This window comes from Hippoglossus stenolepis, chromosome 14 (assembly GCF_022539355.2).
Source record: "Hippoglossus stenolepis isolate QCI-W04-F060 chromosome 14, HSTE1.2, whole genome shotgun sequence".
Classification (NCBI taxonomy): domain Eukaryota; kingdom Metazoa; phylum Chordata; class Actinopteri; order Pleuronectiformes; family Pleuronectidae; genus Hippoglossus; species Hippoglossus stenolepis.
The window spans coordinates 16927520-16944148 of NC_061496.1; the positions used below are offsets into that span (position 1 = coordinate 16927520).

The 16629-nt window shown below is 43.0% G+C and overlaps 2 protein-coding genes across 2 annotated transcripts in view; one reads left to right on the top strand and one right to left on the bottom strand.

Moving 5' to 3' along the window:
- Positions 1–11934, top strand: part of LOC124854739 (zinc finger protein GLIS1) — a 75942-nt gene extending 64008 nt beyond the window's left edge. The window contains exons 8-11 of the mRNA XM_047343060.1: positions 124–298; positions 8758–8909; positions 9760–9915; positions 10032–11934. Coding sequence (XP_047199016.1) covers positions 124–298; positions 8758–8909; positions 9760–9915; positions 10032–10168 — 620 coding nt within the window. The 3' untranslated portion in view covers positions 10169–11934. The remainder of the gene's footprint in view (positions 1–123; positions 299–8757; positions 8910–9759; positions 9916–10031) is intronic.
- Positions 11935–11967: 33 nt separating this feature from the next.
- On the bottom strand, positions 11968–16401 carry elovl8b (ELOVL fatty acid elongase 8b). The gene is made up of 8 exons (XM_047343064.1): positions 16154–16401; positions 15921–15978; positions 14798–14985; positions 14403–14483; positions 13761–13817; positions 13549–13663; positions 12384–12511; positions 11968–12289 (listed from the first exon to the last, which is right to left on the bottom strand). The coding sequence occupies exons 1-8, from the start codon at positions 16211–16213 to the stop codon at positions 12119–12121; spliced, it is 858 nt and encodes a 285-aa protein (XP_047199020.1). The 5' UTR covers positions 16214–16401; the 3' UTR covers positions 11968–12118.
- Between the last annotated feature and the right edge of the window lie 228 nt (positions 16402–16629).

Genomic DNA, 16629 nt, shown 5'->3' on the forward strand with positions numbered 1-16629 from the left:
CAAAACATTTTTTTAAATCCTGTTTTCATGAAAAAGCTTTTGATTTGCTCAAAGGAAAGACGGAGCACAGGGCCCTCGGGTTTATTTGGCACATTTACTGAATTAGCTTTGTTTGTCTTTCAGGCCTGTACACTGGCTCCAGCACCCCCCATCACAGCGCCTCGGTGGAGCTCCTCTCCCCTAACTCCAACCCCATCTCTGCCACCGACCTGCCCTCCAGACAACACCGGCTAGACCGCGACCTCGGCAGCCCTCATCACCTGTCCCCGCTGACTGCTATGGACGGCACGAGAGACGGGTGAGTGCTTAGTGGATGTGCTCAGATGATGACTGGTCATTAGTCTAAAACCCTGATATAATAAATGTTTCAGCAGGGCATTGAAAATAAACATAACATTTTATGTCAAATGGCAGATATAAGTTCAGATATGTGACGTAAAGTCATGTGACAACACACTGTGCTGAGGTAAAACTTTTCTAGCTGAAGTTACTTAAAACCTCAGTGGACACGGATGAACCCTGAAAAACGTTTTTCCACATTAACTGCTACACACACTGCACTCTTTGTGTGTATTTATCCTCACAATACACAAAGGTCAGCAACTTAGCGAAGCACAAACTTCCTTCTCAGCGAAGCATCTCCCTGATATTATCATTATGATCACATTTTCAACCCTTGTTTCCATTGTTTTTCACCTATTTATTATCCTGAGTCGTGGACGAACCGCTGGGCGAACCCACTTAGCTCATGTTAGGTTAAGCCTCTCTGTCCTGCTGACAAACCAATTTGGCGGTCTTACTGGAAACAAACTCAGCTCCCCGACCCCTGAGACAAGCCTCCTGGGAGGAGGGGCTGTGCTGGTCACCGCGGGGTCAACGTGACACATCACCAGCCATATTTCTGGCTCTGGAATCAGTGTTCATAAGGTCCCCCATCTCTACTGGATACAACGGCGTCAGCACGATGACCAAACCGCTTGGCCGGACATGATTCACACTTTAATGAGAGTAAAGTGTCAAAGCAGCGTGATAGTATCATCCTGTGGTGTTTGTGTTGTGAGTCGTTTTACTCTCATAGGACAAGAGTCAAAAGAAAAGAGAAAAAAACAAGTATATTGTACAGATGTACTGTAGGTACTCCTATACTCCTTTAGACACATATACCACAATAAAAATATATAAAACTATACCATCTAAAAAGATGATGTATCACTCAGATAATTGTGAGAATAAGTACATCTGGGGACACTTTTAAAAAGAAGCTGTAAAACTGAGGATGATTTACTAAGTGTGCCACTGTTTCTACATCTTTGGCGAAGAAGAAAATGTGTTTGTAGACTAAAGAAGAATTAATTAATCAACTCTGCTGAAACTTGTTCATACGAAACTGCCTCTTACATTAGATACCTACAGTTTGAAAATCTGCAGCTCGTAGAGGTGCGACTGCCTTGCTTGGGGACACTTCAGCAGGGACGAACGTGTGCGTGAGAGGCACAGAATGTTTCCTATTAGCGCCGATGATTTCCCCAGAGAGCCAGCGGAGCGGAGTTAGAGCCCGAGTGTCGTCAGGAGGCAACTGTGTGTACTGTGCTAAACAATGTGCCGAAAACCAGGGAGGTAGTGAAGGAAAACAGCCTTTTACAGTTTAATAACATTGAGAAAGAGTGGACGGAATCGAACATCATAAAGTGTGTGTTACAACAGTGATCGTGTTACATAAACATGCTTTCCTTTAACTCTGTGGTCTGCTCTTTGGGTGTCTGCGTGTGTATATACACTTTTATGGGAGTATATACAGCACAGACGTATGACACAATGAGTTTTGATGGCTTTCTTGCTCTGAGAGTTGTGCACTCATTCGTACTCATGTGTGTCTCCGTGTGTGGGAGTGTGTGTGAGTGAGAGGAGTTTACATATAGTAATCCAGGAAACACACATGATTGCATGTGATTGGGGTGTGAGGCACAGCAGAGCGGTCGACTTCCAGCACAAACACTGCACCGGTTGCCCTGCCGCAGTTTAAACCGTGTGGATGTAAACGTCCGAGTGCCGCCCGGAGACGTCAGGTCGGCCTCTGGAAGCATCTGGAAGGTGATGTGTTGTTTCAAGCCTTGAAAACTGGAGAACGCTGTTGAAATTACCTCGTGGCTTCGGTGCCTCTCTCTCAGCAGCATTCACAATTACCTGAGCAGGGACAGAAATGGAAAGTGAAAAGAACCTGAGTGGGGGGGATGCTGTAAGAGCTGGTACATGGGCAGGGGGACATATTGGATGTGAGATGTGGGTCTGTTCCTTTGGGTGTTTGACGTGTTTGACGTGTGTGTGTGTGTGTGTGTGTGTGTGTGTGTGTGTGTGTGTGTGTGTGTGTTTCTCTACATTTCTAACCTAAGTGCCCATTATGCCAAATATGTCATCTCCCTTGTTCATGTATATATTTGACTCCCCACCTGAAGCTCCCTCATACAACTACAGCAATTTCCAAATTTACAGATTTCATCGAAACCAAGATGTTTGACCCGAGAGCGGCCATGAACGCACGTGCACACACACACACACACTGTAGTGCTCTATCCGTTCATCGCACCATATGGACAGAGGGTGGGGGCGAGCTGTTGCAGAACCTACAACTAGCCGGGCATGAAACGTCTACTTACATTTGCCTGAAGATGGAGCATTTGATTTACATGTTTAAGGCCTTGAGTATACAGGCTGCTGCCAAAGTCAATATCAGCGCCGCACTTGTTTTTCCCAAACGGTTTAGCAGGACATTAAACATTTTGACAAAATTATCAAACTAACCTGCCTCTCGTGCGGCAGCCTCTGACCTCATGGCTAAATGTGTTTACTCTGACTCAAATGGGCCATTTAGACTCTTTTGACTTTGTAAATAGCAGTGCCATTTTTCTGAAGCTAATATTAAATTATACCAGGTAAAATGCATTTGGTGATTGGTGTGGCACGTGTGTGTGTAGGGCCTCCCTCTCATAGAGATGGTTGTTCGTCCACGGTGGCCGGTGCTCTTCAGAGAGATGGGTGGTAAATGTTGTCATTCACTGCTTCGGCCATATGTGGTTATATAATTGCAGAGGGGAGTCTCTACGGCCTTTACCCAGGTATTGATATTAGAGCCCCTCTGCAAATATTATAAATACTGAGTCGGTTTGATACCTTGGCAATGATTGACATGGGCTAATTTAATTAGAGTGACGGCAGAGACGGCACAGAGCTACATTAAGAGTCCCTGAACTGAAGGGGGACGTCCACGTTCTTGTAACTCTAGACCGTCTGTCTTCCAGCCATTATCATTCTCCAGTGATCCAGAAAACGAGTGTCAATCTCATAACCCAAACAGAAACATTTTTGAGGTAGTCGCTCATGGCGGAATGTGGGCAGTCGCTCATTTTGTGGCCCTCAGTTAATAACATGTAGTCTTCAATTAACCCGTCTACGCAAACACTTAACTCAAAGGACAAAAATCTGATTATTTACTGTCAAAATTCCTCCAGGAAGGACGGTGATTAAGGACGGATCCTCTGCGTTTGGTGCATCTTATCTTTCTTAGAGTATCCAGGGCCTAGGAAATATTCCCCAACCCTAGCTGTGCTCTTCACACTGCGGGGCCTGCGGGGCTGGCTTAGCTTTAGCTTAGCTTTAGTCAGGATGCTGTAGTCTGTCTCACAAGCAAAGCTTTAGCTTGCTAACCAGAACCAGAAGTGTTCCCACCGATCAGCGCCAAAGAAGCCCCCGTCATCCATCAGCAGGGCTTACTGATCGGCTACAGAGGGGGTGGAGATGAGAGGGCAGGCGGAGAGTGTTTGTGGGGAATGTAGGGTCTGCAGAGGACATGGTCTGATCCCTGCTCCCTGGTGGGACAGTTAGCTGCAGGTGAAGGAAGACAAACGAGGAGCAGAGCAGGACTGTTCATGAATCTTCAGCTTTTCTTTCCATCCCGTCATGCCGCCGCACACAGAGCCAAGACTGCAAAGGCAGCTTCTCTTTAAAATCAATAAGTCGTAATGTTTCTGGACAATAGCTGCACTCCTGTAGTGATGACGTCCATGCCCCGCATACCTGAATACAAATCGTTTTGTCTGGACTTGTGTGGCTCCAGGGCAGCTTCAGACAGGCCAGGTCGGAATGTCCTCTTCATCTTCTTCTTGTAGTGTTCTGTAAGGCTGGAGTGAAGCCAACAACTTCAGAGTAGAACCAAAGCTCATTCCCAGAATGACATCAGCTTTCCCATATTACTCACAGAAAAATTCACAGAGCTGCTCAAGTCGAACTCACCGAGCTGGTGTCCACTGTAGTGAGCCACGGTTTGCGTCTCGTAAACCTTTTAGCTCCTCAGGCCTTTAAAAAAGACCTCACATTAACATCTCCGAAGTCCGACCATAGAAGTCAGTATTTTACATCTCTCTCTCTCTCTCCATCCTCCCTAACCTAATGACCTTCTCTGTATTTATGAAATACAGTCCATCAATTGGATGGCCTCACCTTAAATTCCCCTCCAGCTCTACCTTCAGGAATCAACAGGTCAATGGTCAAACCGCTCTCATTGCAGCGGAACAAAAGTGGGTGGGCTGGCTGGAAAAAGGAGAGCATGCAGGATGGTCAGTGAAGATGAATATCGCAGGAGAGATTAATGTGGCATTTGAAAGATTCCCCTCATACCTCAAGCTCGAGCTGCTAGCGAGCTAGAGAGCGACGAGAGCAGGGCCAGTGGCAGCTGGCAGTGATTAGCTTATGATTCACTTTAGCTGCACATAGAGGCAGCTCGTAAAAATATGAACAGTATAACTGTTTCCCGAGTTTGTGCTGACAGCAGCTCCTGGGGGAACGGTGCTCTCCACAGGAACACATGGCCATGCACTGGGCCTATGCCAACCCGTGGATTAGACACGCTCGCTAACAGCGAGCTTCTCCAGTGCTGAACTAACACATGGTGTCACACAAGCCTCTTCAATTTTGTCGGCACAGACATGTAGGTCAAGTGTAGTCCATATACTGTTAAATCTGATACCTATATGAACATTTACACAATGACAAGAGGGGTAACCTCCAGGTAGTCCTCCGATTTGTTGTTACTTTTAAAGGTATCAGCTCTATCTCCTAAATTTAAATTGTTTTCATTGGCTAATCCTGCGACCTTTGGATTTGGAAAGTCCCTCATTTTGTTTATGTCAAAGTTATAATGAAAGCTGGAGAAAGTGTTCAGATCTTTTACTTAAAGTCCCCCTCCGGTGAAAATCAAGTTTTTAAACATGTTAACATGTCTCCTTTGTGGCTTTTATGTGATAAAAGACATAATTTGAGCAAAATAAACAGCCAATGCCATGGCTATGTATTCACATAAGGGCATGGTCACACATGCTCGAATGCAGGCGAAAGATAATCAGCTGCTGAGATGAATTACATATCATGGCTTGCTAAATGTATTCTCCACAATACTCCAGTTGTGTGGTGTGCAGTCCATCTGAGGTTGTGGAGGTTGTAACACGAGCGGTCACGACAAGCCTCCCTGTTATGGGGCAGTCTAAAATATTTAATTTCCAACATCATAAAGTGCAGGCTAGTTATGGGAGTCACAAATCTAAGAAACCAAACCTTTCAACCTGTGGGTGGGCCTCATTAGCTTGAAAAAGCTCCTTAGCTGCAGGTGGCGCTGTGAGGGTGGGGAGACGAGGAGCAGGGGACACATTTGCATGTTCATAGATCCCAGTCATGACAGGAAGGAACATGTAGAGCTGCATTTAAGTCATTTTAAGGCCACGGTGGAATTAATTTCTTTACAAACATTTTGAATATGTACATTTTAGGATAAAAGCTGAGTTTTAGGGTTTTAGTGCAACAAGCTACTGGAGTGAGACTTTCAGCAAGGGGGCAATGCCACATGATAACAATTGTCCATTCTTTCAAGTAACAGTCCTATGTTGTTACATTTACTTAAGTAGAGTATGAGCCAATAGTACTTTAAATAGTATTGGGTTGTTTAAAATAATGTACCACATTTTGTCAGCTGATCAACGTATAGTGTAGTTACAGTTCAGTAAAAGTACAACATTTGTAGTCAGAGATGTAGTGAAAGTAAAAAAGTGGAAATACTCAAGTTAAGCACAAGAAAATACAATTACTTAGTTACTTTCCATATGATGGGAATCACCAAAATACAGTCACATACTGACTCAAGGTTTATCTCTCCACTAGACTTCAGGGAGTCAGTTCAGTTTGTGACAAGCAAACAGGAAGAAGACAAACAGAAGCAAAAACACAACAACTCCTCTAGAGGCAATAAAAAGACTTAATGCCAGAGTTGATTTTTTATTAGTTTTTTGATGATCTCCGCTGATAAAAGCAAAAACATGTGCAGCCTGAAGCTGCGTCTTGCAGCTAATTAAACTGTAAAGTAAATATAGCAGCATTTTGCACTTTTCGTTTGACATTGTTTAGCATCTACTTTCATCGCTCACTCTCTGCCAAAAGCCACTGCCAGTCACCGAGCGGCGTGGGCGTGACTCGTGCACGGAGCAGTAGGTCATATCGCAGTCTCCAGCCAGGCCAGCAACCAGCAACCAGCAACACTCTGTCATCACGTTCATATAGTGCTTAGTGCAAACCATATGCTACCACACAGACACACAGCAACAGCAGCAGTTTATGAGTTGGCATTCCTGATATGCAGTCGTGAGAGGGTAGTAAGTAGCTGCTGAATATTTGGAGGGAGGTGATTGGCCGGCTCTGTTTTTAAAGGCAGGTCTGTTCGATATCACTCTTTTATCGCTGTTGTTTCGTCAAGTTAATGTCAAGTGTTCAACATGAAGTCATTAAACTGTTGTTCAATTAGAGTTTCTTGTTAAGTTTCACATGTAACATTTAAGTGTGTGAATAATTACCAGATGTGGTAATAGAATAGTTTGACATGTTTAGTAAATATACTTATTTGTTTTCTTGCTGAACGTTTGATGAGAAGATTGATACCATACTGCATGTTGGAGAGGCCAGTTAGCTTAGCATTAATTCTACAACTAGCCTGGCTGTGTCTAAAGGTGATAACATTTCTAAACATGACTAATTAACACGCTACATCTCCATACAACCTGTTAATGTTACATTTTGGATTTTACATCGATGAAATAAATGAGGATATAAGACAGTTGCTGATAGTTTTTGTTTAAGCCTTTGGACTGATCAGTTTCTCTCTGTTTACAGTCGTTGTCCTAAACTAAACTAACAATCTCTCGGCTCTTTGCGTCACATTTTGTGCACTGACAGAATGGTATAAATTTTCTCAATCACTTCGCAAGAAATCGAACAGGAGTATTCCTAAAGCTACTCCTTCCTTTATAGTCTCAGGACACGTTAAACTGCCATCACATCACATGAGGAGGACATCTTTCAGCAAAGTAATGACGTAATTATACAAATGTGAGGAAAACCATTCCTTTGCTCACAGCAATGACAGAACTAACAGCCATCATGACAGCAGCATACTTTTCATGTTAGACGATAGGATGTCAAGCAGAACTTATTCTCTGATAATAATGAAAGCTTATGCAGAAGCTCAATGAACCATGACGTAGAGGATACAATTCCTTCTGCAGGTTTTTAAAGCGTGGGCCGTTTTAACTATGATGTGGCAGAAATACAAGCAGCTGCTATGATCATAACTTTTCACCATTTGCCTTTAAACCGTAGAGATCTCACAAATAAGGTGATTTTGGTCGCATTTTAATTGCGTCATGTCAGCTTTGCGTGCGGCTTTGCTCATCTCTGCTATAACTTCCATGGCAAACGACATATGACAAATGAAAAACACTCTGAAAGCCAGTCAGCTGTTTTGTATTGGTTACTTGTAATAAATCATGACTAGTCATTGCCGTTTGCTGAGTAACGTGAATAAAACTTTAATACATAACCTCATCCACTAACATGTAGATTTTCATCGGCAATGGCAGTGAAAACAACAACTCCCATGATCCCACGCTGCTTCACAACAACATCAACAAACTAGGTCTTTTGTTGTTGCTTTATTTGAGAGACCCTCAGAAGTTACATATTGTACGTTTAAATATCACTCAGTGCAAAGTGATGTAGAGTTTAAGCTGATGATGTCCCTAAATGTGATTTGCCTACTGCTGTGTCATGATGACAAATGTATCCAGTAACATGGACAAACCTTTATTTAAACAATCAATATTCTCAAAACACAGACTCCAGGCCACAGAGTCACAAACATGTAATCTTAATATTCCTTCACTCAGACATCGTGAATGTAAACACGATGGTGCCCTCTTTCCTCCAGGCCACAAAGCCAGGGGTCACTGCCATGGTGGGCGCCTGGTGTGTGTGCGTGTCGTGTGTGTACGTGTACGTGTACGTGTGTGTGTGTGTGTGTGTGTGTGTGTGTGTGTGTGTGTGTGTGAATGTGAATGGGGGGAGGGAAGCGGAGGGGGTTGGTTTCACTTGAATGCACACTCTCCCGTTTGTTGACATAAGATCATAGTATGTGGTGGGAGGAACGATTACGTGTGGGGAGCCAAAGTTTTCCACACGCCTGGACTGTTTCTTCTTCAGTGTGCGGAGGATCACTGACGGCCCTGCTGGGTTTGTCCGATCATGTGGTTCGCACGCCGCCGTGTAGCTCGGGCTTTGATTGGGATGTCACATTGCATGAAGCACTTTATTGAATAGTGATCGACACTGTTAAGTGCTTTAAACACATACAGTATGTCTCACCCACCCTCTGTGTGTCTTCCTCAGGGTGTCGGGCCCCCTCCTGTCTCCTGGGATGAAGGGAACAGGGACGCCTCCTCCTCCTCCACCACCGCAGCCTCCGCCTCTGGAGAAACAGCATGTTCACCCTCACCAAAAGCCCTACTCTCACTATCACCATCATCAGTCTGCTAATGACGGTAAGATAGACCTCCAGACATCTGGCTGAATGTAACCTAAATTGTTTCAGGAAATCTGTTTTGGATTGAATTTGAAAATGGCTATTAGCGTTTCAAATTGTATTTCCCGTGGCAGGTGATTCAGCAACATTTAACCCGTCTATTACTCTTGCATGATGTCCTTTTGAAGGAATTCCCAGTGCCGGGTCATTTCAATACACTTATATCTTAACATCTCTGTGTCTGCACCACCAGAGCCACAAGAAAGGCCTGAGAGAGAGGAAGTCGGAGCATTGATACTGCCCTGTGGCTCTGTCAGAGCATTTTTAGGACAGAGAGATTACAGTCGAAGAAACAGAGTGGGGAAAACCACACGCCGGAAGCCTTTTCCCTGCACTGAATTAGCCAACAAAACGCTGGCTCATGTGTTCAGCTGTCTCTCAGCGCCCGAACATTGGAAGGCTCAGCTGTCACTCCCGAGCCTTTTTCCTAATGCCTTAAACACTGTTTTCCCTGTAAAGATCTACACATGGACGTCTCGCTAACCACGCTGTGGTCAGGCAGTTGCGTAATAGCGCTCGTGGAAAGGCTGCTTCCCCGTTATCGTGACTCCTGCGGTCGATTCTGAGTACGAACTGACACGATGGGGACGAACGTTACACACTATGGGGCTGGCAGAGGTAGCTCGAGCACAAATATAGCATTGTCATAATTTGAGAGCCCCATTAAGTTTCAGCCGGATGGAGCGGACGCTCACTGACCCTGGAAACAATCGGCCATAGACGCTGGTGGCAGTTGATCAAGTCAGGCTTCTATTTTTCTTCTCTCTCTTCGTCTCATCCCCTCTTTAACATCCTCCCTCATTTCCTAGAATACCAAGGCAGCTTTCAGAGCTGCTTCCATTTCGGAGACTCCTACAGGATGGAGCAGACGGTCGGTGGTGTCCACGTCCCCGGAGATTCTCACGCCTACACTTCCCATCAGCACAATGGCTTCCACATGTCGACCAGCACTGCCGGCTCTTCGGGTAATAACGATTTACCTTGGGCCTTTTTTTCCAGAATCATGAAGGATACAGATCATAAAAAATAACCTGAATGATTTTATCAGAAATTTGAAACCCATTCATCATGTCTGTTCCAGGCTTCAACTTGACCCAGGAGCTGCAGGGCAACGCAGGGTGCCAGTTCACATCAAGCCCCGAGGAGAGCATTTTCTTCCAGGTTGGCAGCTTCGACCGCAGCCTGAGCCACATGTCATCCATCTACACAGAGACATAGAGCAACACTGGAGCGGGACACGCTTCACCACTCACACTCTACTACGCTGCAGTCCGACTCCTTCACATGTGTCTTCACACACTCGGGACACTTCTCCTTTAGTTCCTGTTTTCTTCCAGGTCCCACAGACTTACTGCAGGTGTCAGATGGATGATGAAACTGACCAAATTAGAATGGCACTCAGTAGAGCACATTCCTCCACCAGGGCCCAACAGTCTTCTCAAATTAAACCACACTGAATGATTTCATCACACACTCGTAGATCAGTTCCCTTAATGTGCCTGGCTCTTCTTATCAAACTTCATAAATTATCAGTGTAAACGTTGAAAAACTCCCAATCTTTCAGATTCTTTCCAGATCTGCGCCTCCACATCCTTCTACCAAGTTTCATGGAAATCTGTTAAGTTGTTTTTGTGTAATGTTACTCACAATCAAACCAACCAACAAACTGACAGGAGTGAAAACATTATCTCAAATCTCTTGAAGTCAGTTTAGGTTATTTACGAAACACTATGTGAACCCTTAAAACAAAAATGTCTCATCACCAGTAAAACTGAAAAGAGATTCTTCCTGGTTGTAAATAAACCATTTTCAGGAGAAAAGAAAACTATTTAAAAGAAAATAAACAAAGATTTGAGGGACGTTACAGGGACTCTCCACTGATTTTACTCATTCACATCAGCTAATTTAATACTCAATACTATAAAACAACTTCTGCTTTCTAATGTCTGAGAAAATTGTCCCAATGATGTCACAGTGATGTCATGAGGGTTATTTGGGATTGAGCTGGAGACAGATTTACAACAGAGAGCCTCTGTTATGAACCCGGGATGTGCAGGTTTGAATATGAGGATATTTCCCCTGCAGGGAGTTGTCTTCCCACAGACGCTGGTGAGTTGCACTATGTGAATATTGGGATCAGGTATTTCAGGTAGAAGTCAGGACGTCTCTCCTTTGTTGGATCGATTTTGTCCTTCCTGTCTCTTGCATCCCCCAAAACATGATGAAAGTTTCATCAATCACTCTGAGAACTTTCAGGTTTGTCTTGTGATCTCAGATTCACACATACAGGTTGGGAACTGTTCGGTTAAACATTTTAAATATGTTAAAGGGAAAACTTTTAAAATTATTTGATCAGTTTCTGGTTCAGGAGGTTTTATTGATTTTAAACAAATCAAAGAAATCAAATGGAAGTCTCCTCTTTTAAGTTGTGAAAAAATATGACTTTTTAAAACAATCATAACATAAGAGACAGAAACTTTCCTTCTGAGCTTCAGAATCACATTTATTGATCAATAACCCATCATGTACAGATATTGTGACTCGGTTACATTGGTGCAATCACGTACACACTTACGTACAAAGTACAATCAGACAAAGCTTCCACATTTCCTCGGCTTTGACATGTCAACTTCAGACGATACAAAACTCCTGAACGGACTTTGAATAAAACGTCCTCTCCCTCCTCTCGTGTTTTCTCTCTCTCTCTCTCTCTCTGAACTACATCTTTCGATCTGTTCCAGACTGAAGTGTAGAGAAAAATATATCATTTTGCCGTGTGTTTGCTTTTCTTCTTTTCTTTTTGTTAAGTGTTTTGTGCTTTTGCATTTACTTCCAGAGGAGGGGCTCATTCATTCTGCAATACTGCAGGAAAAACAACAACCTCCTTCATTACATGTGTATAAAATGTACAGTTTGTTAACAACAATCATTTGAATGTTTGTCATTTCTCAGTTTAAGATATAATAAATTGTTTGGTCACTCAATGGCTCTTTTTTAATAATTAAAATAATGCAGAGAGGAGTGTGAAGCTTTATTAACCCGAACAGTGTATTTTATACAGACATATACAACTTCTGTGAATGAGCTCAGACTGTTGACGATGAGAAAAAGCCTCATTCTGTAGGCTTGTTGTGCCCTCTAGTGGACGAGTGCTGCAGTGACTGCGTCTCATATTTTCTGCTTCTTCTTGTTCTTGAGGTAGCTCTGATAATAGAAGTTGCTGAAGAGGATGATGAGGGTGACGCAGTACCCAAACAAAAGCATGTTCATGGAGTTGGGGAAGTCGCACTCGGCTAACAGGTTGTAACCCGTGTGCACGAGGAAGATCACAAACTGCACCTGGAGGGGCAGCCGACAAAACTTCAGATTGGTCCTAAAAGACATTCTGTGTGCACATGTTTGATTCCTGTCACGCAGAGCGTGGGCCACTCACCAGCTGCAGGGACGTGAGGTAACGTTTCCACCACAGGTACTTCTGCATGTGAGGGCCGATGGCAGCCAGGGCGTAGTACGAGTACATGACGATGTGAACGAAGCTGTTGCCCATCCCGTTGAAGAACGCTGCAGGATGTGGTAGAAACAGAACCGAGCAAAAAACAAATCAGGAAAACCATTAGAAAGCATCATCATCAAATAATGAGAAAAAGCTAGTTTTTAAAGTATTGATATAAAACTGTCTCCACTTCAAGTCTTAGCAAAGAAATTAAAGGACAAAAGTACTCAAATCGGCACCATTCAGATTCACTATGATTCATTCATCAAGAACTTAAGAGTCATTATGCAAACAACAAAATTACGAAACATGTCATCCTCAAATCCAACTGTGCCTGTGATAAAGATTTAAAAAAGGAAGATACAGAAATATAAAGAATAAAAACTATATAAAGGAAAATATAAAAATCAGCAAAAGAACTATAAAATGAATTTCTTCAATTAAATATAAGTAAACAGATCTAGGTAATAAGCAAAGAGCAAACAGCAGCAGTAAAGTAAGTGATAAGTAATATAAATTATGTAAATGTTGCTAAAATTTGCAATATTGTTAAATCATTGACTCATGCATTAACATACAAGACGCTTACGTCGTATTGCATCATCGTATGGTCTCATACACAAATGTGAAGCAAATGTCACAAGTTCAAAGGGTCAAAGTTCGTGCCATGCTGCCGATTTGGCTTCTCCCCAGAAAGGTTTTATTGACAGGAGGTGAACTATCCTCGCCATTCTACTGTAGACATAGAGCTTCAGAAGTCACATGTTCATGTAAAGTGATCAAATGGGAGCAAAGGTTGCTCTAACATGTGTTGTGGAAGATTGTCAGCTGTGGATTTTATACGCAAGTATAAATCCACAGTATGAGTATTTACAGCAGCGTGATGGTGAATGCATCAATTCACAATAAACCACAGTGCTGCTGTTTGTCCTGACGAAGGACTGTGTCACTCAGTGCAGTGGTGACACTCATTTTAATGTGTCTCTACAACAATGGAGCTCTGTCACAGAGGAACCTGATGCTCTGACTACTCAGGGAAAAACATGGATTAAATGCTTTATGTTTTTTTATATTTGGGATTGAATAACTACATTAGTTGACTTACACTGTCCTCCGGCCACATATTTGATTCCCGACCACCAGTTGAAGATCATGGTGCCGTGGTGGTAGACGTGGAGGAACGTAACCTGATTGTTCTTCTTCCTCAGGATGAAGAAGAGCTGCTCATACACAGAGGAGTAGAGGAGGCTGTTGGAGTTACGACTCTGATTTCTCACTGCTCGACTGAATGTGAAAATGTTTTAACGTGATATTCACCGTGTCACTGAGCTCGATGACCTTGGAGAAGAAGAACCACCAGCAGACTCTGGCCATCTGGACGGAGGGCACAGTGGAGGAGGCTGGGTTTTACATATTGTTATTAACACATTTAAATTCAATTCAAACAACTTTATTAATCTCACTGGCGCGCGTCATGTGGAACGGATTGCACAACAAAAATATACACAGACAGATGCAAGATAGAAGGGAGCTAATAGAATAATTAACAAAGTAAAAGTGAATATACAGCCAATCGTCTGGTAGAAAAACTTTACTTTGAATTATGATCCAAACATAATTAATACTAACAAACAAAGTGACTAAAATAAGCTCAGTATAAGTTCTATCAGACTTTCTCTATGTTCCATTCATTTACAATACTTTCAAACTCTCCACCTCTTCTGATCAGCTGACTGGCTGGTTGTTTGTGGTAATCCAATCAGATTTTGCCATAATCTCAATCAGCCAATCATATTGCTGAAGACAATCTTCTCATTCACACTTTTCTACACTATACAGCCACACCTCCTTTCAACCACGATGACATCAAGTCTAAAGTCACACATGGCAATCAAAAAAATTCCACTTGCAGTCTCTCCTGATTGAAATGATGTATGTGAGAAACCTACATGTACTTACTCTCATGGCCAGCGGGCTGTTGCTGTAATCTACAGGCTGACACAGGTAGCTGTAGTTTGAGAGCAACGACGTGACCAGGAACTAGAAACATAAAACACAATAATGTCATGAATGAAATATATATATATATATATTTTAAAAAGACATATTTTCATGCTCAGGGTCAGGGGCGGATCCAGGTGGTAGGGGGGGCCAGGGGGCCCCAGCTGAAATCTGCACAATGTGCTTGAACAAAGAACCATTTTCAAAATATATTCATTGCTGTGTGGCTTTGCTCAAAGCTATGAAGATAACAGTAAACAAGGAATGACTCAGATGTGCACTTTACTGAATCAGGGATTGTGACATATAATTGGCCCCTTGGCTTAAACAAACAAAGAGCAGATCTGACAAACCTCATAGAACATGTAGGCAGACAGGCCGACCATGAAGAAATTGTAAACGATGAGAACGACTCTGAGGTTGAAGGGTTCCCTGTGTTTCATCAGACGAGGGCCCGCCCACACCATGCTGAGGTAGACCAGGAAGATGAGTACCATCGGAAAGGGGGAGTAGACCAGCAGCCACGGGTCTGTGCGCTTGTCTGCAGCATGACATACAAACATGCTGTGTGTCAGGGAGTTAACTGTCATCAAGCACATGTCAGGACACATCTGAAGCTTGAATTGTTGAAAGTTTGATGACCTGATTTCAACACCGCTGAGGGAAAATTTTTGAACTTTGACAAACACTAGCTGCTGTACAGAAGTGACAGAAATCAAAAAAGGACAATGTCCACATGCCAGTTGGTGCTCCCACAAACGTATTCATTTCATGTCCCAGGTAAAGAGGTGTTTTTTGTTTTGTCTGCACAGGAAAAGCCCGATTTATACAGTTTGTCCTGTTCCACATCAGCCTCAGATGAGACATTGTATGCAATTGTGTAAATGTAAACCAAATTCAGTTTATGTATAAAGTTTTCTTTTGTGTTTTTCCCCCCTGACAATTAAATGGCTTATCTCTGATCTTCCTTGTAACATAGCTCCAATACAACCAGGAAGATGAGTGGCACCCGGACGGGGAAGTAAACCAGCAGCCAGACATGTGTCAGGGAAGTAATTCACACACATGAAGGATTGGATTTATGAAATCTTTCACCTCTGTTTAGGGACTATTTTTGTTTTGTCTGCTCAGGAATTGCAAAGTTGTTTGTCAAGTTTCCAGTTCAAATGACACAATGTATGTGCAACTTTGTAAATGAATACCAAATTCAGTTTTATAAAGCTGAACAAACAAACAGAGTTTGTGTAGGGTTAACCTTGAGTTCTATACCTGTTCTTAATATATATTTATACAAATGTGTGTGTGTGTGTGTATACTGAACATATATAATTCAATTCATGGCGTTAACCATGTGACAGGCCACAGAGCAGTCATTGTGGGGCAGCAGCTCCCACACACTGAACACAAAAACAAGTTTGCTGCTAAAATAAAGTCGACTGCACATGTTGAAGATAGAAAATGAGCATGATCACACACCTCCATTGTCCAGTGCGCTCTGGTACGTAGACAGGAGACTTTCCCAGGCTGAAGTCATCTGGAAACAGAGGAATGTAACGATAAGAGGAGGAAACAGTGGAATCTGCGGCATTCAAAGACCCGAGGGATCAGCTCACCTCTGACACGGTGCTTCAGCAGCTCGGGGACAACACCGCAGAAACCTTTGCTCACTGCGTGGAGCCCTGAGGTAAATAATTATTAGCCAAGTTCACCTCAGAACCAGAAGCAGTAGCGGTCCGCCCCTCGATAATCAGTGAAGACAACAGGATCATCTGCAGCTGAGAGAAAACACGACAATCCGAGGCGCCGGGAACTAAAACCGGCGAATCCACAGGTTAGGGTGGAGTAAACTTCCGCCACAGAGACTTTAGATGCACGTGCAGATGTTTCCAGGAACATCTGCATCACTTCCGCGTCCTGCGTCTAGCTTCACTTTGTTTTCTCACAGGTTCAGATCAGCAGGTTCATGGTCACAACAGAGGGGGCGCTGTTTCTCGCCAAAATGACTTCTGCTGGGGGCTTTGCATTGAACTTTAGGAGCCACATAAAAAAAATGTTATACAAGAAATAAAACGGTATTATTATGACAATAAAGTGATATTTAGAGAAAAAAATTGTAAATTTGGAATAAATAAGTGGTAATATTACGAGAAAAAAATTGTAAATTTACGATAAATAAGTGGTAATA

Bases quoted from the DNA above. Each gene is read 5' to 3' on its own strand.
- elovl8b (XM_047343064.1), bottom strand. From the start codon at position 16,213: ATGATCCTGTTGTCTTCACTGATTATCGAGGGGCGGACCGCTACTGCT. The intron at 15,979-16,153 runs GTGAACTTGGCT...CTCTGTTTCCAG, and splicing joins CTACTGCTTCTGGTTCTGAG to ATGACTTCAGCCTGGGAAAG. The intron at 14,484-14,797 runs GTTTGTCAGATC...TTATGTTTCTAG, and splicing joins CTGCCTACATGTTCTATGAG to TTCCTGGTCACGTCGTTGCT.